This window comes from Amphiura filiformis, chromosome 1, assembly GCF_039555335.1.
Source record: "Amphiura filiformis chromosome 1, Afil_fr2py, whole genome shotgun sequence".
NCBI classification, from domain to species: domain Eukaryota; kingdom Metazoa; phylum Echinodermata; class Ophiuroidea; order Amphilepidida; family Amphiuridae; genus Amphiura; species Amphiura filiformis.
In genome coordinates, this window is record NC_092628.1 from 14,332,096 (window position 1) to 14,350,317 (window position 18,222).

Here is an 18,222-nt window from a genome sequence, read left to right on the forward strand (position 1 = left end):
TTTTTCAGAGAAAAGAGAAAGGCATTTACGAATGGCGTGTTATTATCATCGCTCCATTCGTGGAAAATAATGGAGCGATAAAACAATAGCGCGACGTCATAGGTGTGTATTAAAAACATGATATATGACACATTTTTTCAGTATGAAAATTATGTAAATAACTCTGTTGCATTTACTGACACAAATTGACAACAGTTTTTGTCATATCAGGCGAGCAATGGCCTCATCTTGTGCTCAGATATTTCAGGAACTCATTGTAATACCGGTGTCTTTAGAATTACTGGTCACTAAGGCAGCTGAATGAACTGGAAAGAGAATGGACAAAATAATATATTAATGTCACAATCTTTGCATTCTATAAAAATGTCAGAAGCTTTTATTTTGTATTATTCTAATACCCAAACATAACTAAAATATTAATGTTATTAAAGAATTAAATTGTTATCTCATACTTTTTTAATTTTGAGCGAGAAGAGGGCAATCAATTTTTCGCATGTCGAGAGGGGGCAAGCAATTTTTGGCACGCCGTTTGGAAATTTTAAAGACTCTACCACCAACTCATAATTATTGCATAGTCCCTAAACTTTTGACTACTAAATAGCACAGTCTGTATCTAATGCACAATTCTGTCAAAGCAAATTTGTTGATAATCGAAGAAATTGTTAAGGGATGGGGTATGAACGTTTGGACAGTGTGTATTGTGGGACATTAGAGCACATCAGACATATCGAATTTCAAAAATGAAAATTATTTGATATCAGACAGACATTCTTCGTATTCAGAATGCAATTCGATATGTCTGATGTGCTCTCATGTCCCACAAAAAATGCTGTCGAAACGCTAAAAACGCTCATTCCGGATCCCTTAATACAAATTTTATGACAAATTATTAAAATTTGATATTTTTCAAATTTTTGATATATAACCGTCCTCGAAGTAAATTTTATAAATCTAATGATATATTCTTAAAGTGTATGTAGCTGGGAGGAAAAGCCGGCGATCAATTGAAATTTTGACCTTTCATATTGAAGATATTTTTTTTCCCAAAAAGACCTATTTTTTTTGGTGTTTTGGGGAAAGAAATCATATCTTCAATACGAAAGGTCAAAATTTTCAATTGATCGTCGGCTTTTCATCCCACCTACATACACTTTAAGTATAAATCATCAGATTTATAAAGTTTACTTCGAGTACTGTTAAATATCAAAAATATCATTTGCCATAAAATGTGTATTACATTGCGAATTTCAAAAATCAAAATTATTTGATATCAGAAGGACATTCTTCGTATTCAGAATGCAATTCGATATGTCTGATGTGCTCTAATGTCCCACAATAAATACTGTTCAAACGTTCATACCCCAGCCCTTAAGGTTCCAATCAAGTTACAAATTACAGATACTTACTTAATCTTTTCCAAATATTTATGCAGCGAGCATTGTGCCCATCCCATTTCTTGATCAGACCATCCTGCAGCACCCATTACATATCCTTGGCGACCACAGTTAAAGCCACCAGTAGTATGACTAAGACAAAGGCTACGATTTGACGATAAATATTAAAGAAACAAATCAACATTAATACATTTACAACAAAATGCGCCCAAAATAAATTGATGGACTACAGGTATTGCATTAACTCAACTGTATAAGATCAAACTAAATTGATGGACTACAGGGATTGCATTAACCTCAACTGTGTAAGATCGCTTGCATTCATTTCAATAGCAGTTGTTGTTTTATGGCCGACAGGGTTTTTTTATAGTTGAATTAATGTTAGGTATACTTAATGTTTTAGAGTCATTTTTTTTGGACATGCTTATTATGATATTCAGATAGTGGTTCTTACTTGTGTCCCATTTCGTGTGCCATTACTTGTACACCATACAAAGCTCCTATATAGGACACCGATATCTTGTTATATCCACAGACACTGCATACCCATGCTACACCGGCAACGTCCATGTACATTCTGCAATTCAATTACAATGTTAGAAACAATTTGAAAGAGGACGTTGTATCAGGGATATAAAGGGATAGGCATCGTAGCTATTACGTAACACACCGAATGATGTAGTTTAACTCTAGACAATAGGCGCCATATTGCAGGAGGGTTAGAGTTCATAGAGGAAACGTTAAAGGTTAGTAGATTAGGTCACCCAGGCACATCACTAATGTGTTTCACGAGTTGTAATACCGACAGGTAAAAACATTGATTTTGTAAAATTCTCCGATTTTTAAAATTACTAAATAACGTTAGTACTTCAAACCATTCTTTGATGAATCTATGCAATATGACGGTAATTTTTGAAACATCTAAGAATCAATCTTAAACATCTTCATGATATTCATTTTTTGCGCATGGTCAAAGCATGCTCTTGCGCTATCCACAGACTATCCGGTGGAAACTTCAAAGCAACGATCATGCGTTAATATTTACAAAATGGCGAATGATGTAGTTTAAGTCGAACAATAGCGTGACCGGCGTGACGTAGTTTTTGGCATTGTTCCTATATGCACTTTCACCCTCCTGGTTGTATTCACAGAATCAACCAAATCAATAGAGAGTGTTTTCTTTGCTTTTTACAGGCCCGTTGAAATCTCTTTTTGTGTGTTCTTTTACGGCTTACATTGAATAGCAGTGAAAGGAGACTATTAGTCCCGTAAAAAAGAAAAGAAAAGAGACGTGCATTAAAAAAGGCCTTTGACCAGCAAGTTTTGTATTTTCTAATTATATTTCACTTGAATTTTGTTGCATGTCAAACCGCTTTTACCACAATGATCATCCTCGATATAATAAACCAGGGGGAGTGCTTAATCATGAACATACTATTAAATGAAAATGAATTTTGCCGCTTGGATGATGTTACGATAAGATTTGGCCTGAAAAGCATTTTTATACGGACCAACCCTCTTATGAAGAAAATTAACCTTGATTCTGGCCACTCAATGTAAACTTTTTCAAAATGTCGCCCTTCGATCCGTCACATTTCTCCATGAAATAAGGCCACAGTAAAAAGACGAAAGTCGATGAATCGATAACCTGCCCCGTGCCCCTATAGCTGTAAATCAGGGGTGGTCCATGCAGTCATCTGCTCAATGTTATGCAAATGAATGTTCAGACCAAATTTAGGCTAATATTTAAGGCGACAAATTGCAATTTTTCGCGCGCATTTGTCCCCTTCTTCAATGTTGGCAATTTTGCTGTGCTTCGCGCAGAGCTTGTTCAATGAAATTTAATCCGGAAGCGAGACACTGCTTCTCGCGCATTTGGGTCGTTCAACATGTTCAAATATTTGATTATTTTAGCTAGAAATTGGCAAATTTCCTGCGCTTCCTGTGGAATTTGTTCCGAGAAACTTAAAAAATCGCTACTTTCAAATTGTGCAATGTTTATATTCATTTAGCTTTGAATAATAGGCAAATCGCTGAATCGTTTCAAGAAACTTAATCTGGGAGCTAAACTCCCTAATTCCTCCGCTGTTCATTAATTGCACTCGTCGAAACATATGCGTAACTTCGCCGTGAGGCTAAGGTCTACTGCTGCAATGCCTTTGTCAGTCCAACATCAGAGTATATCTGATTCAGTTGTGTCTTGGATCCCCACACTCAGCTAAACACCACCATCACCATATTTGGATAAATCCAATGACATGCAGCAGCTAGCTTCGTCATGTCTCTGCATTGCTCAGCATACTGGACAAGTTCAACTGGGATTCCCTTCAACACGTTCAACATCGACGAGCTGTGTTAAAGTCACCATAATGCACAGAAACACAATAGGCTGATCGATAAACCAGCGGCACATTGACAGCAGACGCTTCCTAACTCCCGTACTATGATGAAGGAACTATATGATGGTGGATAACTCTCGCTCAACAAGTAGTCGACTCTCTAACTACATACGTCTTTCAAGGCCAGAGCTGGAGACGTCACCTTCTGTTTGCGCAACCGTGTGTTTTTAATCCTGCATTTTGCCATTATTTTATGTGCTATATAGCTTCATCCACAACAATGTTTTTATGATGTTCAAGTGGAGCATGTTGTACCAATATGTCTACAAATCATTATGGTGCCACTATAGTTTTTTGAGGTTTTGTAATAACAGTATCGGAAGAAGAAGATCCCGATTCTATTGTTTAGCGTACATCATTACTAATTTGTGGCGTCAAACTCAGATAACATCGTTGAAGGTCAGTGTTGCCAAAACTTTTCAGCATCAAGGCGCGGCGCATTGACTCGCCAGGCCGCGGTAAAGGATTCTCAAGTAGCCCAATTTCTTTAGCTTCAAAAAAAGCGCCCAATACCGGATATTTGGGCGGATTTATCCGAATTTACAACGCAAAACACCCAATTGGGCGGAAAAGCACTTGACTTTGAAACTTCCGGTACTTACTGGAAAGTTACTGACCGATCAATAAATGGTCACAAAACCCATTGTAATTTCAATTTGGAGCTTCAAAGACCCAAAACCTTTATAAATCGGCTAAATTGAAAGGAAAATACATCAAATTAGTGCCGCGGCCTGAGACTGGCAAAAGTAGCCCAATTTTAGACAAGTAGCGGCATGCTTTTTTGAGTAGCGGCAAGTGATCGCCAAGTAGCCCAATTGTGCGCCTAAGGCGCGGCGTTGGCATCACTGTTGAAGGTTAGTGTGTCAAATATAATGCATGGAACACTGAACAATGGTGAAAGAACTGGGCACTGGGAGTATTATAATTTGATACTTACGGTACAACAAGAGACACGTGGTCCCATTGTGCTTTATCCGGGTGATTATCCGTCCATTCGCGAGTTAATTCCAAATTCGTTCCCGCCTTTGTTGATATTGTGTTCAAAATTGTCTGTGAGGCGAAAAAATACCAGCTATAGTCAAAAGGTTATGCATTCTATGGTAGGACAATTTTCATTTAATTTGCACAGGTCATGAAAGAGTTCTAAAAATCTTCTTGGTCTAAAACTGATTCACGTTAATTGGGAAAGATTGGGATTATCTATCCTCCTGTGGAGTGTTTTATCTGTTAGACGTTGCGTCTTTATATTCTCTGCTAAACTTTGCTCTAAGCTTAGACTAGTTTTGGTATTCTAGTCTCGGCTCTAAGGATCTGTGTCAAAAATGTCCAAAACTAACCAAAATGACATTGAGTTGCACAAAACGTGTGATTTTTGATACCATGCAACATTAATGTTGAGGTTTTAAAAGATTTAAACTTTACATTAAAATTTCTTGGAAATATTCCAAACACATTAATGTGTGTGAGAATTTTTTTAAGCCAGCTGGAATTCTTTATGCAACATTTTTATCAACATTAACGAAAAAATATATTTACAAGTACCGAGCATCATCTTATATGCAAGCTTTCATTTTCAATATCGTACAGGTTTTCAAATTTGAACAAAATTGTGCAGATTGTTTAAAAAGAACGAAAAGGATTTCACCGAACGAAATATGAAGCCCATTAATAGTTAACCACTAGTGCGCATTGTGTTGAATGTTCTTTCTTTCAAACTTGGAATGAAGTGAATTGACGCATGCGTTATGTAATCGCTCATTTCTTCGCAAACAGTGGACCGATTCCAGTAAAATTAGCGTATAAGATGCAGAATAAGATGTGCTACACGCTGATATTTAGATTTTTGGATTCTAATGTCTATTTCTCGACTTACGTCGGAGGCAGACACTTACATTAGTCTTGATGATCGTTATCCGAGAAAGAAGCAAGTTAAGACTTGGAAGCAAAGCCATTCGATGTGCCAACTGTTAAAACAAACAAAGACGAGAATAATAATTGTAGATTGTATGATATCTGCCTGAGAATCGGTGCTATCTCTGCCCCTTTCGATATGCAAAAAAACATTGCCCCCTTTTAAAAGCATGTCTATAATTCAATACAGATTAGGCTTGTCTACCCCCTTTCGACCTGTCAAAGTAACCTTGCCCTGCTCCTCTAAGGCGTGCCACAAAATGGTTGCCCCACATACATAATTATTGCCCCACCTTTTATGAGCTCGTACTTACAAAGGGAGCCAAAGGGATTTAACCTCCGCTTCAATATGTAGGAGTGGGGGTCAATTTAATTCAACCAAGTGGACAACAACATTTGCTGAAAACCAGATCATTCCCCGTGAAACGGCTATTCATGAAGCTCTAAATTAATACATTTTGTTTTATATCTATATACTTTTACACGCATTCATACAAGTACACATGTTTTATCGAAATAGTAGAACAGTTACCGCTTGAAACGTCGCAGTAATGCATTTGCAACTCTCCGCTCCATTTGTAGTCCAGTATTGGTGATCAGCAACAATATGAAGCTTCAAGTATTTCTGATCTGGGACAAAACTGCGCGTTTTGATATCCGACATCTGCTCCACAGTATCATGCTCATCATCACGCACTCCGCATTCCCAAGTATGAATGTCCGCAGGTGCTTTGTAGATCACGTGACCAAGTGCGTTATCCATACCTCGTTTCTGCGCATGCGCATGACGCAAAGGTTCAATGTATACGTCTCCATACCCTTCTCGGGAAATGGTTCCAGTCTGGGATATAAACACAAGAGAATTCAGAATTGTACCTTATGATTATTTGATTTGTTATTTGCCCCATTTATACTAGTCACTTGTGCCCGTATGGTTGGTGTGACATAAAAATACTTTAGTATATGAGCCACAGAAGATCGTTTCTCCCATACTCCCATTCATGGTATGCCCTATCAGCACATACTTTCTAACTTTTCTTATTTGCAAAGCTTCAACCTAGCAACCAGAGTCTAGAAAAACCATTGACGGTACTTTACTTCATGTGTTTAAGGTTCAAAATTATTTTGGGGCGATTTGTATCTGTCAAACAACTTACCATTCCTCCGCACGTGTTAACTGACACCCTAGAGTTACTGTGTCCTTTCACAGTACCACTATAGAAACAGTCTCTTGGGATATCCTCCCTCGTCTCCATTCCATCCTCTTCCAAATACATACACGAGGTCGTCTGCTCAGTGAAGAAATCCTTGTCTTTTGTAACTTCCACGTGTAAATCGTCATCAAAGACGCGAAGTTTGAAACCTATTTCATCGTCTCTAATGATTTCACGTGTAAATGTGCGCACTGTCTTTGCTGAAGTTATCTGATTGATGTAAACGATTTCATACTCTGGAACTAAAATAACAATAATTACGTTTCAAATCCATTACCTTAAAGAAAATGATGTTAAAAAGAAGCATGTCAGCATTTTGGCAGCCTCATACGCACGCGCTTAAAGACGCCGCATAGATGCGAGAGCGAAACAAAATGAACAACGCGTTGTCGTCACTGCCACAATAGGTAGAAAAATGGTACAATCATCTCTATCTAAAACCAACACAATTTGCTTAATGTCTTTTGGGTCTTTCTTAAAAAGTTATTTATAAATGTGATTAAAATCCTTTTTCAGTCCGTATCAACATAAAATTTATCTCACAAAGTATATAAAACAAAAATTTATATAAACCGAGGTTTGCAATTATTATACAGTAAAATACAATAATGCAGATAATGAGATAATAATATGAGGGTTGTGGTTGTGACTCAATAACTGCTTTTGTTGTAATTAAACAATAATTAAAAAATATTTATCAGGGTATATATTTTATGTTTATGGTGTTAATTGGGTTTTATTTCAGCGGGTAGTCAACAATTTTGTGGCTAAAAGAAGGCCAATATATCACTAAATATCACTCTCATGTGTAAAACGAATAAATTAGTATAGAGAAATTATACTAATCTTATTTCGTCATTAACTTAACAAAAAAAAATTAATTACATAAACAATGATATTGAGGAGAGGATCGAAAGGCCAATAAGACCTAGAAAATCTAAATAAATAAATAATACATTTTGGATTTAGCGCCTTTTTCCAGATCTTAGAGGGCTTAAAGCGCTGTAATTTCGCTGCCATGATGAATCATCACAATCAGATCGCATCAACTAGGCCGCAGCCGGTTGCAGCGCAAATCTATCCGCACTTAGATTGTAATATCCACCAATTTTCTGTGCAACTCCCCAAATTCCATTGGGTGAAGGTGTATGAAATCGGGATCAACCAAATGCACATACAGTCCTTGGGCACGGCCGGGACTTGAACCCGGGACCTCAGTGGTGCAAGCCGAGGGATCTATCGCTGCGCCAACTCGCTCTCCCATACTATTTTTATTTCCAGAACCATACTTTGCATTCGCTTGAAATGATTAACCAAACCGGTAGATGCATCAGTCAATATTCCTAATATTTAAATAAGGGATATCTTATTTGCATATTGGGTAATGTTATGAAACCACTAGCCAAAAGCCGACCCGATGTGAAACATTGAGGTGATCCCTGAGCTAATTTTAATCCTTTCAACCAAAGCAACATAATATTACTGATGTTTGATATTAATTTTAGAGGCACGGAGAAAACACGACATCATTTTAATACATGGTGGTGACGTCATCGGCAAATAGGATAAATTCTAGTATGGAAAAGGTATTGAATCACATAGAGTATAAGTAATATTCGAATGCTTATACGATTTGTTCTTACAGTAAATTCGAATCGCAAAATATCAGCATAGTGGTATCAAAAGGCATGATCAGATTGGAGTATGGAAGAAGTTGTTCTCATTTTTTTAAAGCATACGTTTGACACATTTATTTTACAACAACAAATTTTGTTCGGATTTTCAGCTTTTTCTTATGTATTTTCAAAAGCTAAATGTGAAGATCTATGAGGACATTTTTTGATTTAAAAATATCCTACTTTTAAAATATAAATATACAGCCAAAATGGCTGAAATTAAAAAGTTTCAATCTAACTTAGTATAATTGTACAGACAAATCGTTGACTTTTGATGGATATTTGAAAAAAATGCGAGAAACCTTCCTAGAGTCAAATGAGCTCTATACGATAACTAAATTGAGCTGTCTTGTTCAAAAAGTGCGAATTTATACCAAAGCAAAGGTGAAAGGCCAGAATTGTATTTTTTTTTTAACAAGTGAGGTTCAACTTAAAATAACAACACATATGTTCAACTTTGTGGAGGGCTTCTTGATTTCGATTTGGTTTGGAATTTGCGACTGGAATTTTGAAAAATTACCCAACAAAATATAAAAAATTTGTTATAGAGGTCCATTAATGTATGTTACATATAACTAAATCTGAAAATGCTACCTTACTTACTTATACATCCCCGTACCCATTTTTCCACTAGGGTCCTTCCCCCCATTCCATATGATGCAAACAAGGTGTCAAAAATTCCCAGCCGCTGTCGATATCGCCATCGAAATTCAGATTGACATAGCATTGTAACTCGGTATTCATGAACATTCCCAAAAATAACACAAAAATTGATCGGAAGTTTTACACCCCTTTGGTACTTTTAAGGCTTCTTGTATCTTAACGAGGGTTGTTTAGATGACTTGCTTAACCAACTTGATTAATAATAACTTTGTAAACAGTGTTTTAATAGTGTAACAAGCAAATGATTAGTAGTTTAAAGGAATAATTGGTTGTTTATTACCTTTTTGTGTCTCGCCCAAAATTCCAAAGTATTCGGCAAGTTCATCTTGTGCAAGACGTAACTGAATAAAAAGCAAATTAGCCGTTGTTGTTATGAAAATGTGATATACCGTATGTAAATCTAACGGAGGAAGTGTCATGCATATCTTGACGAGCGTGGTTCAGAGGTTTAATTCACTAGTGTGGAAACTTGCTGGGGTATCGATTTGGAGAAATATCCGAATTTCATTGGCAACATACTGTAGATTAAATTCGGATTACCATAGTGCATTTAGAATTGGTATATAATAACCCATGAGAGTAATCCGTCATTCGTAGGGGACGTTAAGCCGTCGACCCCCATTTACAGAGAGCCATTAAACATCTCACAATCAGTTATGAAACGAGTATGGTGTTAACCTATGGCTGTTCTGGTATTAATTGGATTTACACAATCTAATTTCAGACATGTGCGGCACTATTGCACTCATGGAGGAAGTGATATCATTGGCTCTGATATTAATCAACAAAGCGAAGTAATCTTTTTACATTTTACAATTAATATAAGAGCCACGTAGCATCAAACTGTTTACCAATACCACCAACATTCAGTGTGTAATGAAAGATGTTTGATCAAAGAGTTTCTTCTTACCTTCATAGACGGATTCCTGGTCCATCCCAACCCCAAAATCGATAGAAGCAGTAGAAGCCTCATATTGTGTCTAGTGTGTAATTATTACTTGTCACAACTAACCGGTAGGATCAAATAATAATTTCATTTTATATCCAGACTATACTTTGCTTTCATAGGTCCGTGATATCCATAAGTTTAATTGGGCGATACCATCACATGGAAGAGGGGGTATATATTATCGCCGTAAAATTTTATCATCAGGTCAATATCCCAGCTGAGTATCAATCCGAAGTAGCCATAATCACATATCCGAAAACACATGTCCCATCAATTAATTGAATATATGAATACAAAACCCACCCAAGTCCATACTGTGGCTAAATTGAGTTAAGCATGGGAAATTGTTGCTATACACAGGCCTGTCATATGTATGAAAAAACAACTCAAATTCATCCTCTGTGTCTATTGAGCATGTGAAAAGTAGCATGTATGAAAGAACCACCCACGACCATGATTTGAATCTTGTAACACATTGATTGAAATCCAGTATGTATAAAAGTCCGCTTGTAACACATTCATTGTTGGAGTGTGACTTTTGAAGAAAAAAATGGGTTTAAGGGTACTTGCCCATGAGTTTCATTCATGGGCGTGTTTGAAAAACGGCACAGCGCATTAGTAAAAAGAATAAAAAATACTAAAATTTTCCCCGGGGTTCGAACCAATGCCAATTGCACTATGAATGCTAAAGATGCCTATACTGTGCCACGGTGCCTGTGGTTAACATTCGGCGATTTTCAAAGATATACATATCAACACGTTTCTAGTGTATTGAAAATCAGATTTTGGTAGGAATACGGTCATAGAAAGACATATGACTCTACTTGTCTGTTTGTTTTTCATTTAATACAAATTATTTTTTATGAATTGAACTGGTACGACTCTTAGCACTCGTGATAAACGACGATTAATTTAGTAATAATAAAATGAAAACGCTGGGTCATTCACGACGTCATTTGTAATTTATGTCAAAACCTGGGGAGGACCACACACATCCGTGCTGCATGTATACGTGCGCAATCGATACTCAATGATCCAGACAATAGCGTTTGAATATACCGCCCTGCTTGACACGTCTTGTCACTTGCGGGAAGATATACTATATAGGCCTACCCTAATAGCTTACAATAGATACCCCACCGTAAATAGCTCTGTTCATTACCTCGCTGTGCTAGTTTATACGCGTAGTGTATGCACTTTTGAACCATATTTTGTTCAAAAATGATAGGAAGGGACTGTTTTCAGCTAAAATGTTGGTTATCAGCAGATGCTTAATGATACCGTAAAGTGTTGCAGAAAGGTAAGCGTACTCTTTATTTATTCAAAATATCACATATCAATGAATTTAAATTTGAAATCCAAAAAGGAAATGTCAGGTCAAACTTCTCACCTTAGAATTATTGTGAAATAAAATCAAACCAAATTTAGGCTCCACAAACAACGTCCAATTATTCCCATTTGTGTTTGCTACACGTGCATATAATAAATTATGATTTGGGGCTAATTTGAGAAGAGTTAATGCCTCGAGTTTCAAAATACACCGAGTGATGTTTTTTGATCAAAAACATCGACAATTCAAGACTCTGTAAAAACAAATCAAGAATTTTCTGGGATAATTGCAAGTAAGTATAATGAAAGTTATGATCTAAGCTACCATATGCATCATTAATTTCCTGACTATGATATTTAGTTGTGGGAAAAGATTACTTTAATGTTTTGGCGGGATTATTTCAACCAAAAAGAGCATGTAGCCTTAATAAAGGAAAGTGTGTGGTTTATATTACATGGCAGAATGCTTATCAACATTATACATACCTGTGTGCTTTATTTTGTATTATCTTATTAGTGGTAATCTTATTCCAACATTGTTGTCTTTGTATATGAGTCAAAAAACCACCCAAGTCCAGAATTTACAATGAACCCCACGAAGTCCATGAAATGCTAATCGTCATACTTAATACAGTTTAACCCACTCATATGCAAGTAAAACTTACCATATTGACCAGGTACATATAACTGAAGGAATTAAAATGATACACAGGTTTTTCTCTCAAAATCACTTCCCATGGACTTTGGTGGGTTTTGTATTCATGTATTCAATTGTCGCTCACCCCCAAAGAAATTTTAGGTTATCGATAATATCTCTGTGCACAAACAGGGCTTATAACCTTGGTTGGCAAAACTTAGCTACGTGGGTGAAAGAAAAACGTATCTAAGCCAAATATGCGATAGCTGCCCACTTTTGGGATAAGTGGGCGAGGTAATCTTCAAGGGGGTAATTTTTAGGAAAAATGTTCAAAAATGGGATAAAGAGTACAAGAAAAATCTTAAATATGAGGGTGGCCACAGGGGGCAAGGGGGCAAGAATCGTCATGGGGAGTCAGCTCAGCACTACGGATACGCCAATGCTCTGGTGCAAGGGGCCTCGATTTCTATTCCCGATGAAGACAATTTCCCGATTGATCTCTCCATTACAGTATTTGACATGAGAGGCATAAGCAGTGCATGACAGCCAGGTCCGTTCAGGTTAATGTGTAGCTACTCATACACCCTTCTTTGGACATCATAGGAAAACAATGTCTGAATGATTTACCCAGGTTAAATACATGTAGAAAGAAGTACAAAAAAAATTAAGCGAAAAAATTTAAAAATTTAAAGACTAATCAAATGGTAATTAAAAAGGAGTTATCCTGGTACATTTTCAATGGTATGATAATTACTTTTATTTCAGCTGGTAGCTAAAACTGGGTTGATGAGGCGTGTCAATATCCTTCAAATGTAGGCCTGCACCCGATCCTGTATCCACCTCATTACCATAACCTCGTTGTTACATACACTTTGTTAAATATACAACTTGGTCACTTCAGGTTTATACCAGTATGCTTGTCTGTTACCACACCAACAAGCTACATCAAGAGACAAATGTACGTTTATATATTTATATATATTTATTATACGCACTATAACTTACTAATACACATTTAGGATAAAAACGAGATAATTGAGATAACTTGCACCAACACAAACTTTTACACGGATACCAGTCTAATCAATTCAAAATTCGCTCTACCACGGTTGTTTGGTGTGTATAAAATTGACTTCATTATTGAATAAATGCAAACTATAGATGGCGCTATTTATCCTAAATCATATTTGTTTATTTGCAAGGGGTAGGTGATTAATATTGTCATTAAAACAGCTGGAATAGGTGAAACAAGCAACAAGGAAATTTTATAAACATATTTCATCAAACAATAAAAGGAATTATCTGTATTAAAAGCTTGAAAGAGTAATTTCCAGTAACTAAATACCGCCACCAATTGTGTCATTAATAGAAACATTTTATATCCGAAAAAGCTATAAAAATGCCATAAAAGTGAATAATTTTGTAAAAGAGGGGTAATAAAAGTTGAGAATGACTCATACCTTATCATGATATCACATTTAGCTGTTTAAGCCTAAAATTTGGTTGTACATGTTTTGTTTGAAAAACTAATAAATGATCCCATCGAACAACCGTGACTGTGACTGATTTTCAAATGATAATAAACAGACCTGTATTCCTTATTTATAAATAGCAATTTATAAATTCTTGATCGAGAGAAATGGAGGTTGCCATTATGGCTGGGCGCCAGCATGTCTGGAGAGTTGACATTTAGCACAGTGGGTGGTCTTCCTGTACTTTTCAATGGTAAGGCAGTTGACTTAATAAAAACCATTATAAAATAAATGGCGCTCGGTAAATTTTAAAAGCTTTCGAAAACTTTTCTCTAAAATCAGTTTCTCATAACATATGTAAGTTACAGGATCCCCCAATCTTCAGATTTTTGGCACATGTCATTATTGTGAAAATTCATGAATACCGCCATCTTTTTTTCCTATTCATTTGTATGGAGTGAATGCTTATCTAGATACTCTTTGCTGATATGATGCTGTGTAATGGCTGCACCCATGTACCCCATGGTGATTTATTAATAGCTATTTATACATAATGAATACAGGACTGATAAAGCTCGCAAATAATTATAGATTATAACTCTGATATATTAAAAAACAAACCAAGAGAAACCCTATAAATCATTGTTTACCATGGTATTTTGTGGTGAACTTGCATTTCTTGATATTGTATTTGGCGGAAAAAAAGTAAACCAATCAACCAATCAACCGATCCTGACTTTGGAGCTCTTAGGGCAACACAATTTGTTAGGCCTAATAACGGAGAACATGTATATTCCTACACCTGTAAGGGCCACTGCAGACTTTTTGGTGGATGTCTTCGTTATTTAACCTATTCCCATTCTATGTTCAGTAATATTTCACTTTTAACGATAATATATTTCCCCCAAACATTCGACATTTTCCGTCAACACACATTCGTAAGAGATAAAAATTAATTAAAATAGATTAAATAATGACTACTTGTTGAACGAATATTCTGCATCCAATATTCGGAGTCTGTATGGCCCTTTACTTTGGTATTGGATGGATGCACGTGAAACGGAGGAGTGACACAACCAGACTGCCGCGAGCGAATTAAGTTATGACGTCACAGTAGCCCTTATGAAAAAGCAACACACTCGGTCGATGCGTGAACACTTTATTATATTTTTAAATCGGGCATGTATTATAAACATGATTGACGCTATATATGACACATTTTTTCAATATGTAAACATGTAAATATGTAAATAATTCTGTTGCATTCACTGACACGAATTGACAACAGCTTTTTTTAATTATCAGGCGATCTGCTCAGATATTTCAGGAACTCATTGTAACACTGGTAGTTTTAGAATTACTGGTCACTAAGGCAGCTGAATTTACTGAAAAGAGAATGGACAAAATAACATTAATTAATGTCACAATATTTGCATTCTATAAAAATGTGGGTCGCGTGAGTGTACAGTAAGCCAGTTATGTTCACCCCTGTATAATCCAAAACAAAGACAAACATGATTGTCTTTAGCTATTTAAGACCTTATTTGTTGAAATTGGTTAAGAATTAAAGAAACGGTGATCTAAAACCTTGCAATTTTTTCTTCTAATCAATGAAAGCACGATGTTAGTTTTAACGTGCTAATCAATGGAAGCACGGCGTTAGTTCTCTTGTTCGAAAACGCTTTGTGTACAAATCAATAGGGCTTGCAATGGAGCAAATTGCAACTTTCTAATTGGCATCTTCCTTGGGTTTTTGGATGTTGTGTCTTTATTTCTTGAACGATTTCAATGAATGAGATCTTAAATTCGAGCTAAAAGACCAATTATGACATATCTGTCTTTTATTGGGGAAAACAGGGGTGAACATAACTGGTACCTTATTTTTTGGCTTACTGTATTTTGGTATAGGGTGTTCCTGAAAGAACCATTCCATCAGAAACTTTTAATTTTGGGCTATTTTAATGCCCAAGTCAAACATAACTAAAATATTAATGTTGTTAAAGAATTAAACAGCTATCACATACTTTTTGAACTTTGACAACATGTAAATGGTAAGGCAAAGATTTTTTGGCAAGCCGAGCGAGAAGAGGGCAATCAATTTGTGGCACTTTTCAAGAGAGGGCAAGCAATTTTTGGCACGCCGTTTGGACATTTTAAAGCCCCGACCACCGGCTCATAAGTATTGCATAGCCCCTAAATTGTTTGACTGCTAAATAGCACAGTCTGTATGTAATGTACAAGTCTGTCAAAGCAAATTTGTTGATAATCGAAGGAATTGTTGAAAAGACGATTGTTCCCCATCCATGGAATTATTTGGTTATACATCACTAATATCCTGGGCGCTGCATGGAAATACGACGAGGAACTATTTGTTTGTGTGGCATCTGAAAAGACTGCAGTGCTTTAAAATCACTGAAATTGAAAAGTTATGTAGCCAAAACGTACATTTTGAGTTTTGATGCTTCGAAGTAGTATATTTTCTGTCATTATATGACATTTTTGTTGTAATATTACCAAAATTCATTCGCATGGCATCGGTTCTTATATTCAACCTACCTAACTTTCAGCTTCGAGCTAGGGCGCACTGCCAATTTAAGGTGTTTACGGTTCAGTGCGCTAAAAGCAAGAAAAGTCTCTGGTCAACCTATGTTGAGTTTTTGATGATTTGGCATCGAAATCAACTAGAAGACATGCTTATTTTGTTCTGAGCGTAGTAAACTGTGCTTCATTGAAGTAAGACATGCTTATTTTGCTCTGAGCTTATCTTGTTTGCTACTGAGTTCTATTTGAACTTGCCTTCAGTTTTTGACTTGAATTTGTTTTTAAACTACAGCATGTAGTTTTCGTTGTTTGCTTTTATATTTTGTTGTCTGTCCCTGAAGAAGAGCAGTTTATCTGCTCGAAACGTCGGTTGTTTTTTGTCTGTTTGGTTTTGTTTGTCTGCTCCAAGTTATTTTGTACTGTTTTGCTGACGCGTCTGTGGGCTCTGAAATTGGCAATTTTTGGCCATCGAACTTTGTCTGTTTTGGTACCTTTTGGTTTTTTGAGTGTGCACAGTGATTTAAGCTGATTTACATCATTGATCCTTGTTGTTTTTGCAGGTTTAGCACTTTTGTGAGCCTGGGAACTGGTAATCTTTGGCTATCGAACTTCCTATGCCTACATTTGCTGGTTTTGCCCCCCTCCCCTGCATATTGTCTAGTCTGTATATTACATGTTTCCCCGCATCAAGTTGGTGTACCTTGCTCGTTTTCTTTTCCATCTAGTTTCACCTGATATTGGTGGCGTTTTAGCCATTTTTCATTAGTGGTGTTGAACCATGTAGTTATCTGTGTCGACCCCACACGGTCAATATGAAAGCGGTCTTTGCGGTTCCTATCAAGTTACATATTACAGATACCTACTTGATCTTTTCCAAATATCTATTCAGCGAGCACTTTGACCATCCCATTTCATGGTCGAAATATCCTGCAGCACCCATTACATATCCTTGGCGACCACAGTTAATGCCACCGGTATCATGACCAAGACAAAGGCTACAATTTGATGATAAAAATTAAAACAATAATCCAACATTAATACATTCACAACAAAATGAGCCAAGAAGTAAATGACGTGCTACATGCATTGCATTAACTCAACTGTAAAATTTGGAGGATGGGGTTGGGGAAAATTTCTTGAAGTTGAGAATGCAGCACCTTTTGGCGACAGAATAAGCGCGCGAAAATTTTTTGTATATTGAACCTAATCTAGTGAAATATGGTGCCAAAGTGGATTAAAATTAAATTAAATAAATTACATAAATTTTAGGCTAAATTGGCCAAATATGAGGCGTCAACATCGGGGTGATGATTGCAGGGCTATGGACCATTCCCCCTATCAAAATATGGGGGGGTATCCCAAATTCCCCTGGGATCAAAGCCTATAGTAATATCGCTTGCGCTCTTTTCAATGGAAGTTGTTGTTTTCTTGCCAAAAGTTTTTTCATAGTTTTTTAATTTTAGGTAAAATACTCAACGTTTTAGAGTTATTTTTGGACATGCTAATTATAACAGTCAGATAGTGGTTCTTACTTGTGTCCCATTTCGTGTGCCATTACTTGTACACCAAACAAAGCTCCTACGTATGACACTGATATCTTGCTATACCCACAGGCAGTGCATACATATGCCAGCCCGGCATAGTCCATGTGCATTCTGAAATTCAATTACAAGGTAGGAAACAATTTTAAAGAGGAAGTTATATTCAGAGAATCAACAAAATCAAGGGAGAAGAGAGTAAACAAGGGAAGAGGCCTACGCATCATACACTGGAACATGGAAACATTCAAACAGTACAAACTAGCGCACGAGATCAAATTAATTATGCTTAATCGCATTCTTAATATATCAATATACAGGGGAAGAAGAATCACGCATCGCACACTAGCACAATTAAACATGAATTTACAAATGAAAACATTACATGCATAGGCAGATATACCAGAGTAACAACTCCGGACATACCTGCCTGTGCGGGGACTCGAACCCCAGACCTCTCGCTTGTCGGGCGAGCGCTCTACCACTGAGCTACACAGAC

The 18,222-nt window shown here is 36.5% G+C and overlaps 1 protein-coding gene and 1 non-coding gene across 2 annotated transcripts; both read right to left on the bottom strand.

Moving 5' to 3' along the window:
• Positions 1-51: 51 nt before the first annotated feature.
• On the bottom strand, positions 52-6,368 carry LOC140167968 (snake venom metalloproteinase lebetase-4-like). Its single transcript, XM_072191262.1, has 6 exons — positions 6,237-6,368; positions 5,686-5,757; positions 4,731-4,843; positions 1,849-1,971; positions 1,407-1,538; positions 52-305 (listed from the first exon to the last, which is right to left on the bottom strand). The coding sequence occupies exons 1-6, from the start codon at positions 6,366-6,368 to the stop codon at positions 278-280; spliced, it is 600 nt and encodes a 199-aa protein (XP_072047363.1). The 3' UTR covers positions 52-277.
• An 11,782-nt stretch (positions 6,369-18,150) lies between these two features.
• On the bottom strand, positions 18,151-18,222 carry Trnav-gac (transfer RNA valine (anticodon GAC)). Its single transcript has one exon. It is a non-coding gene; the product is annotated as a tRNA-Val (tRNA).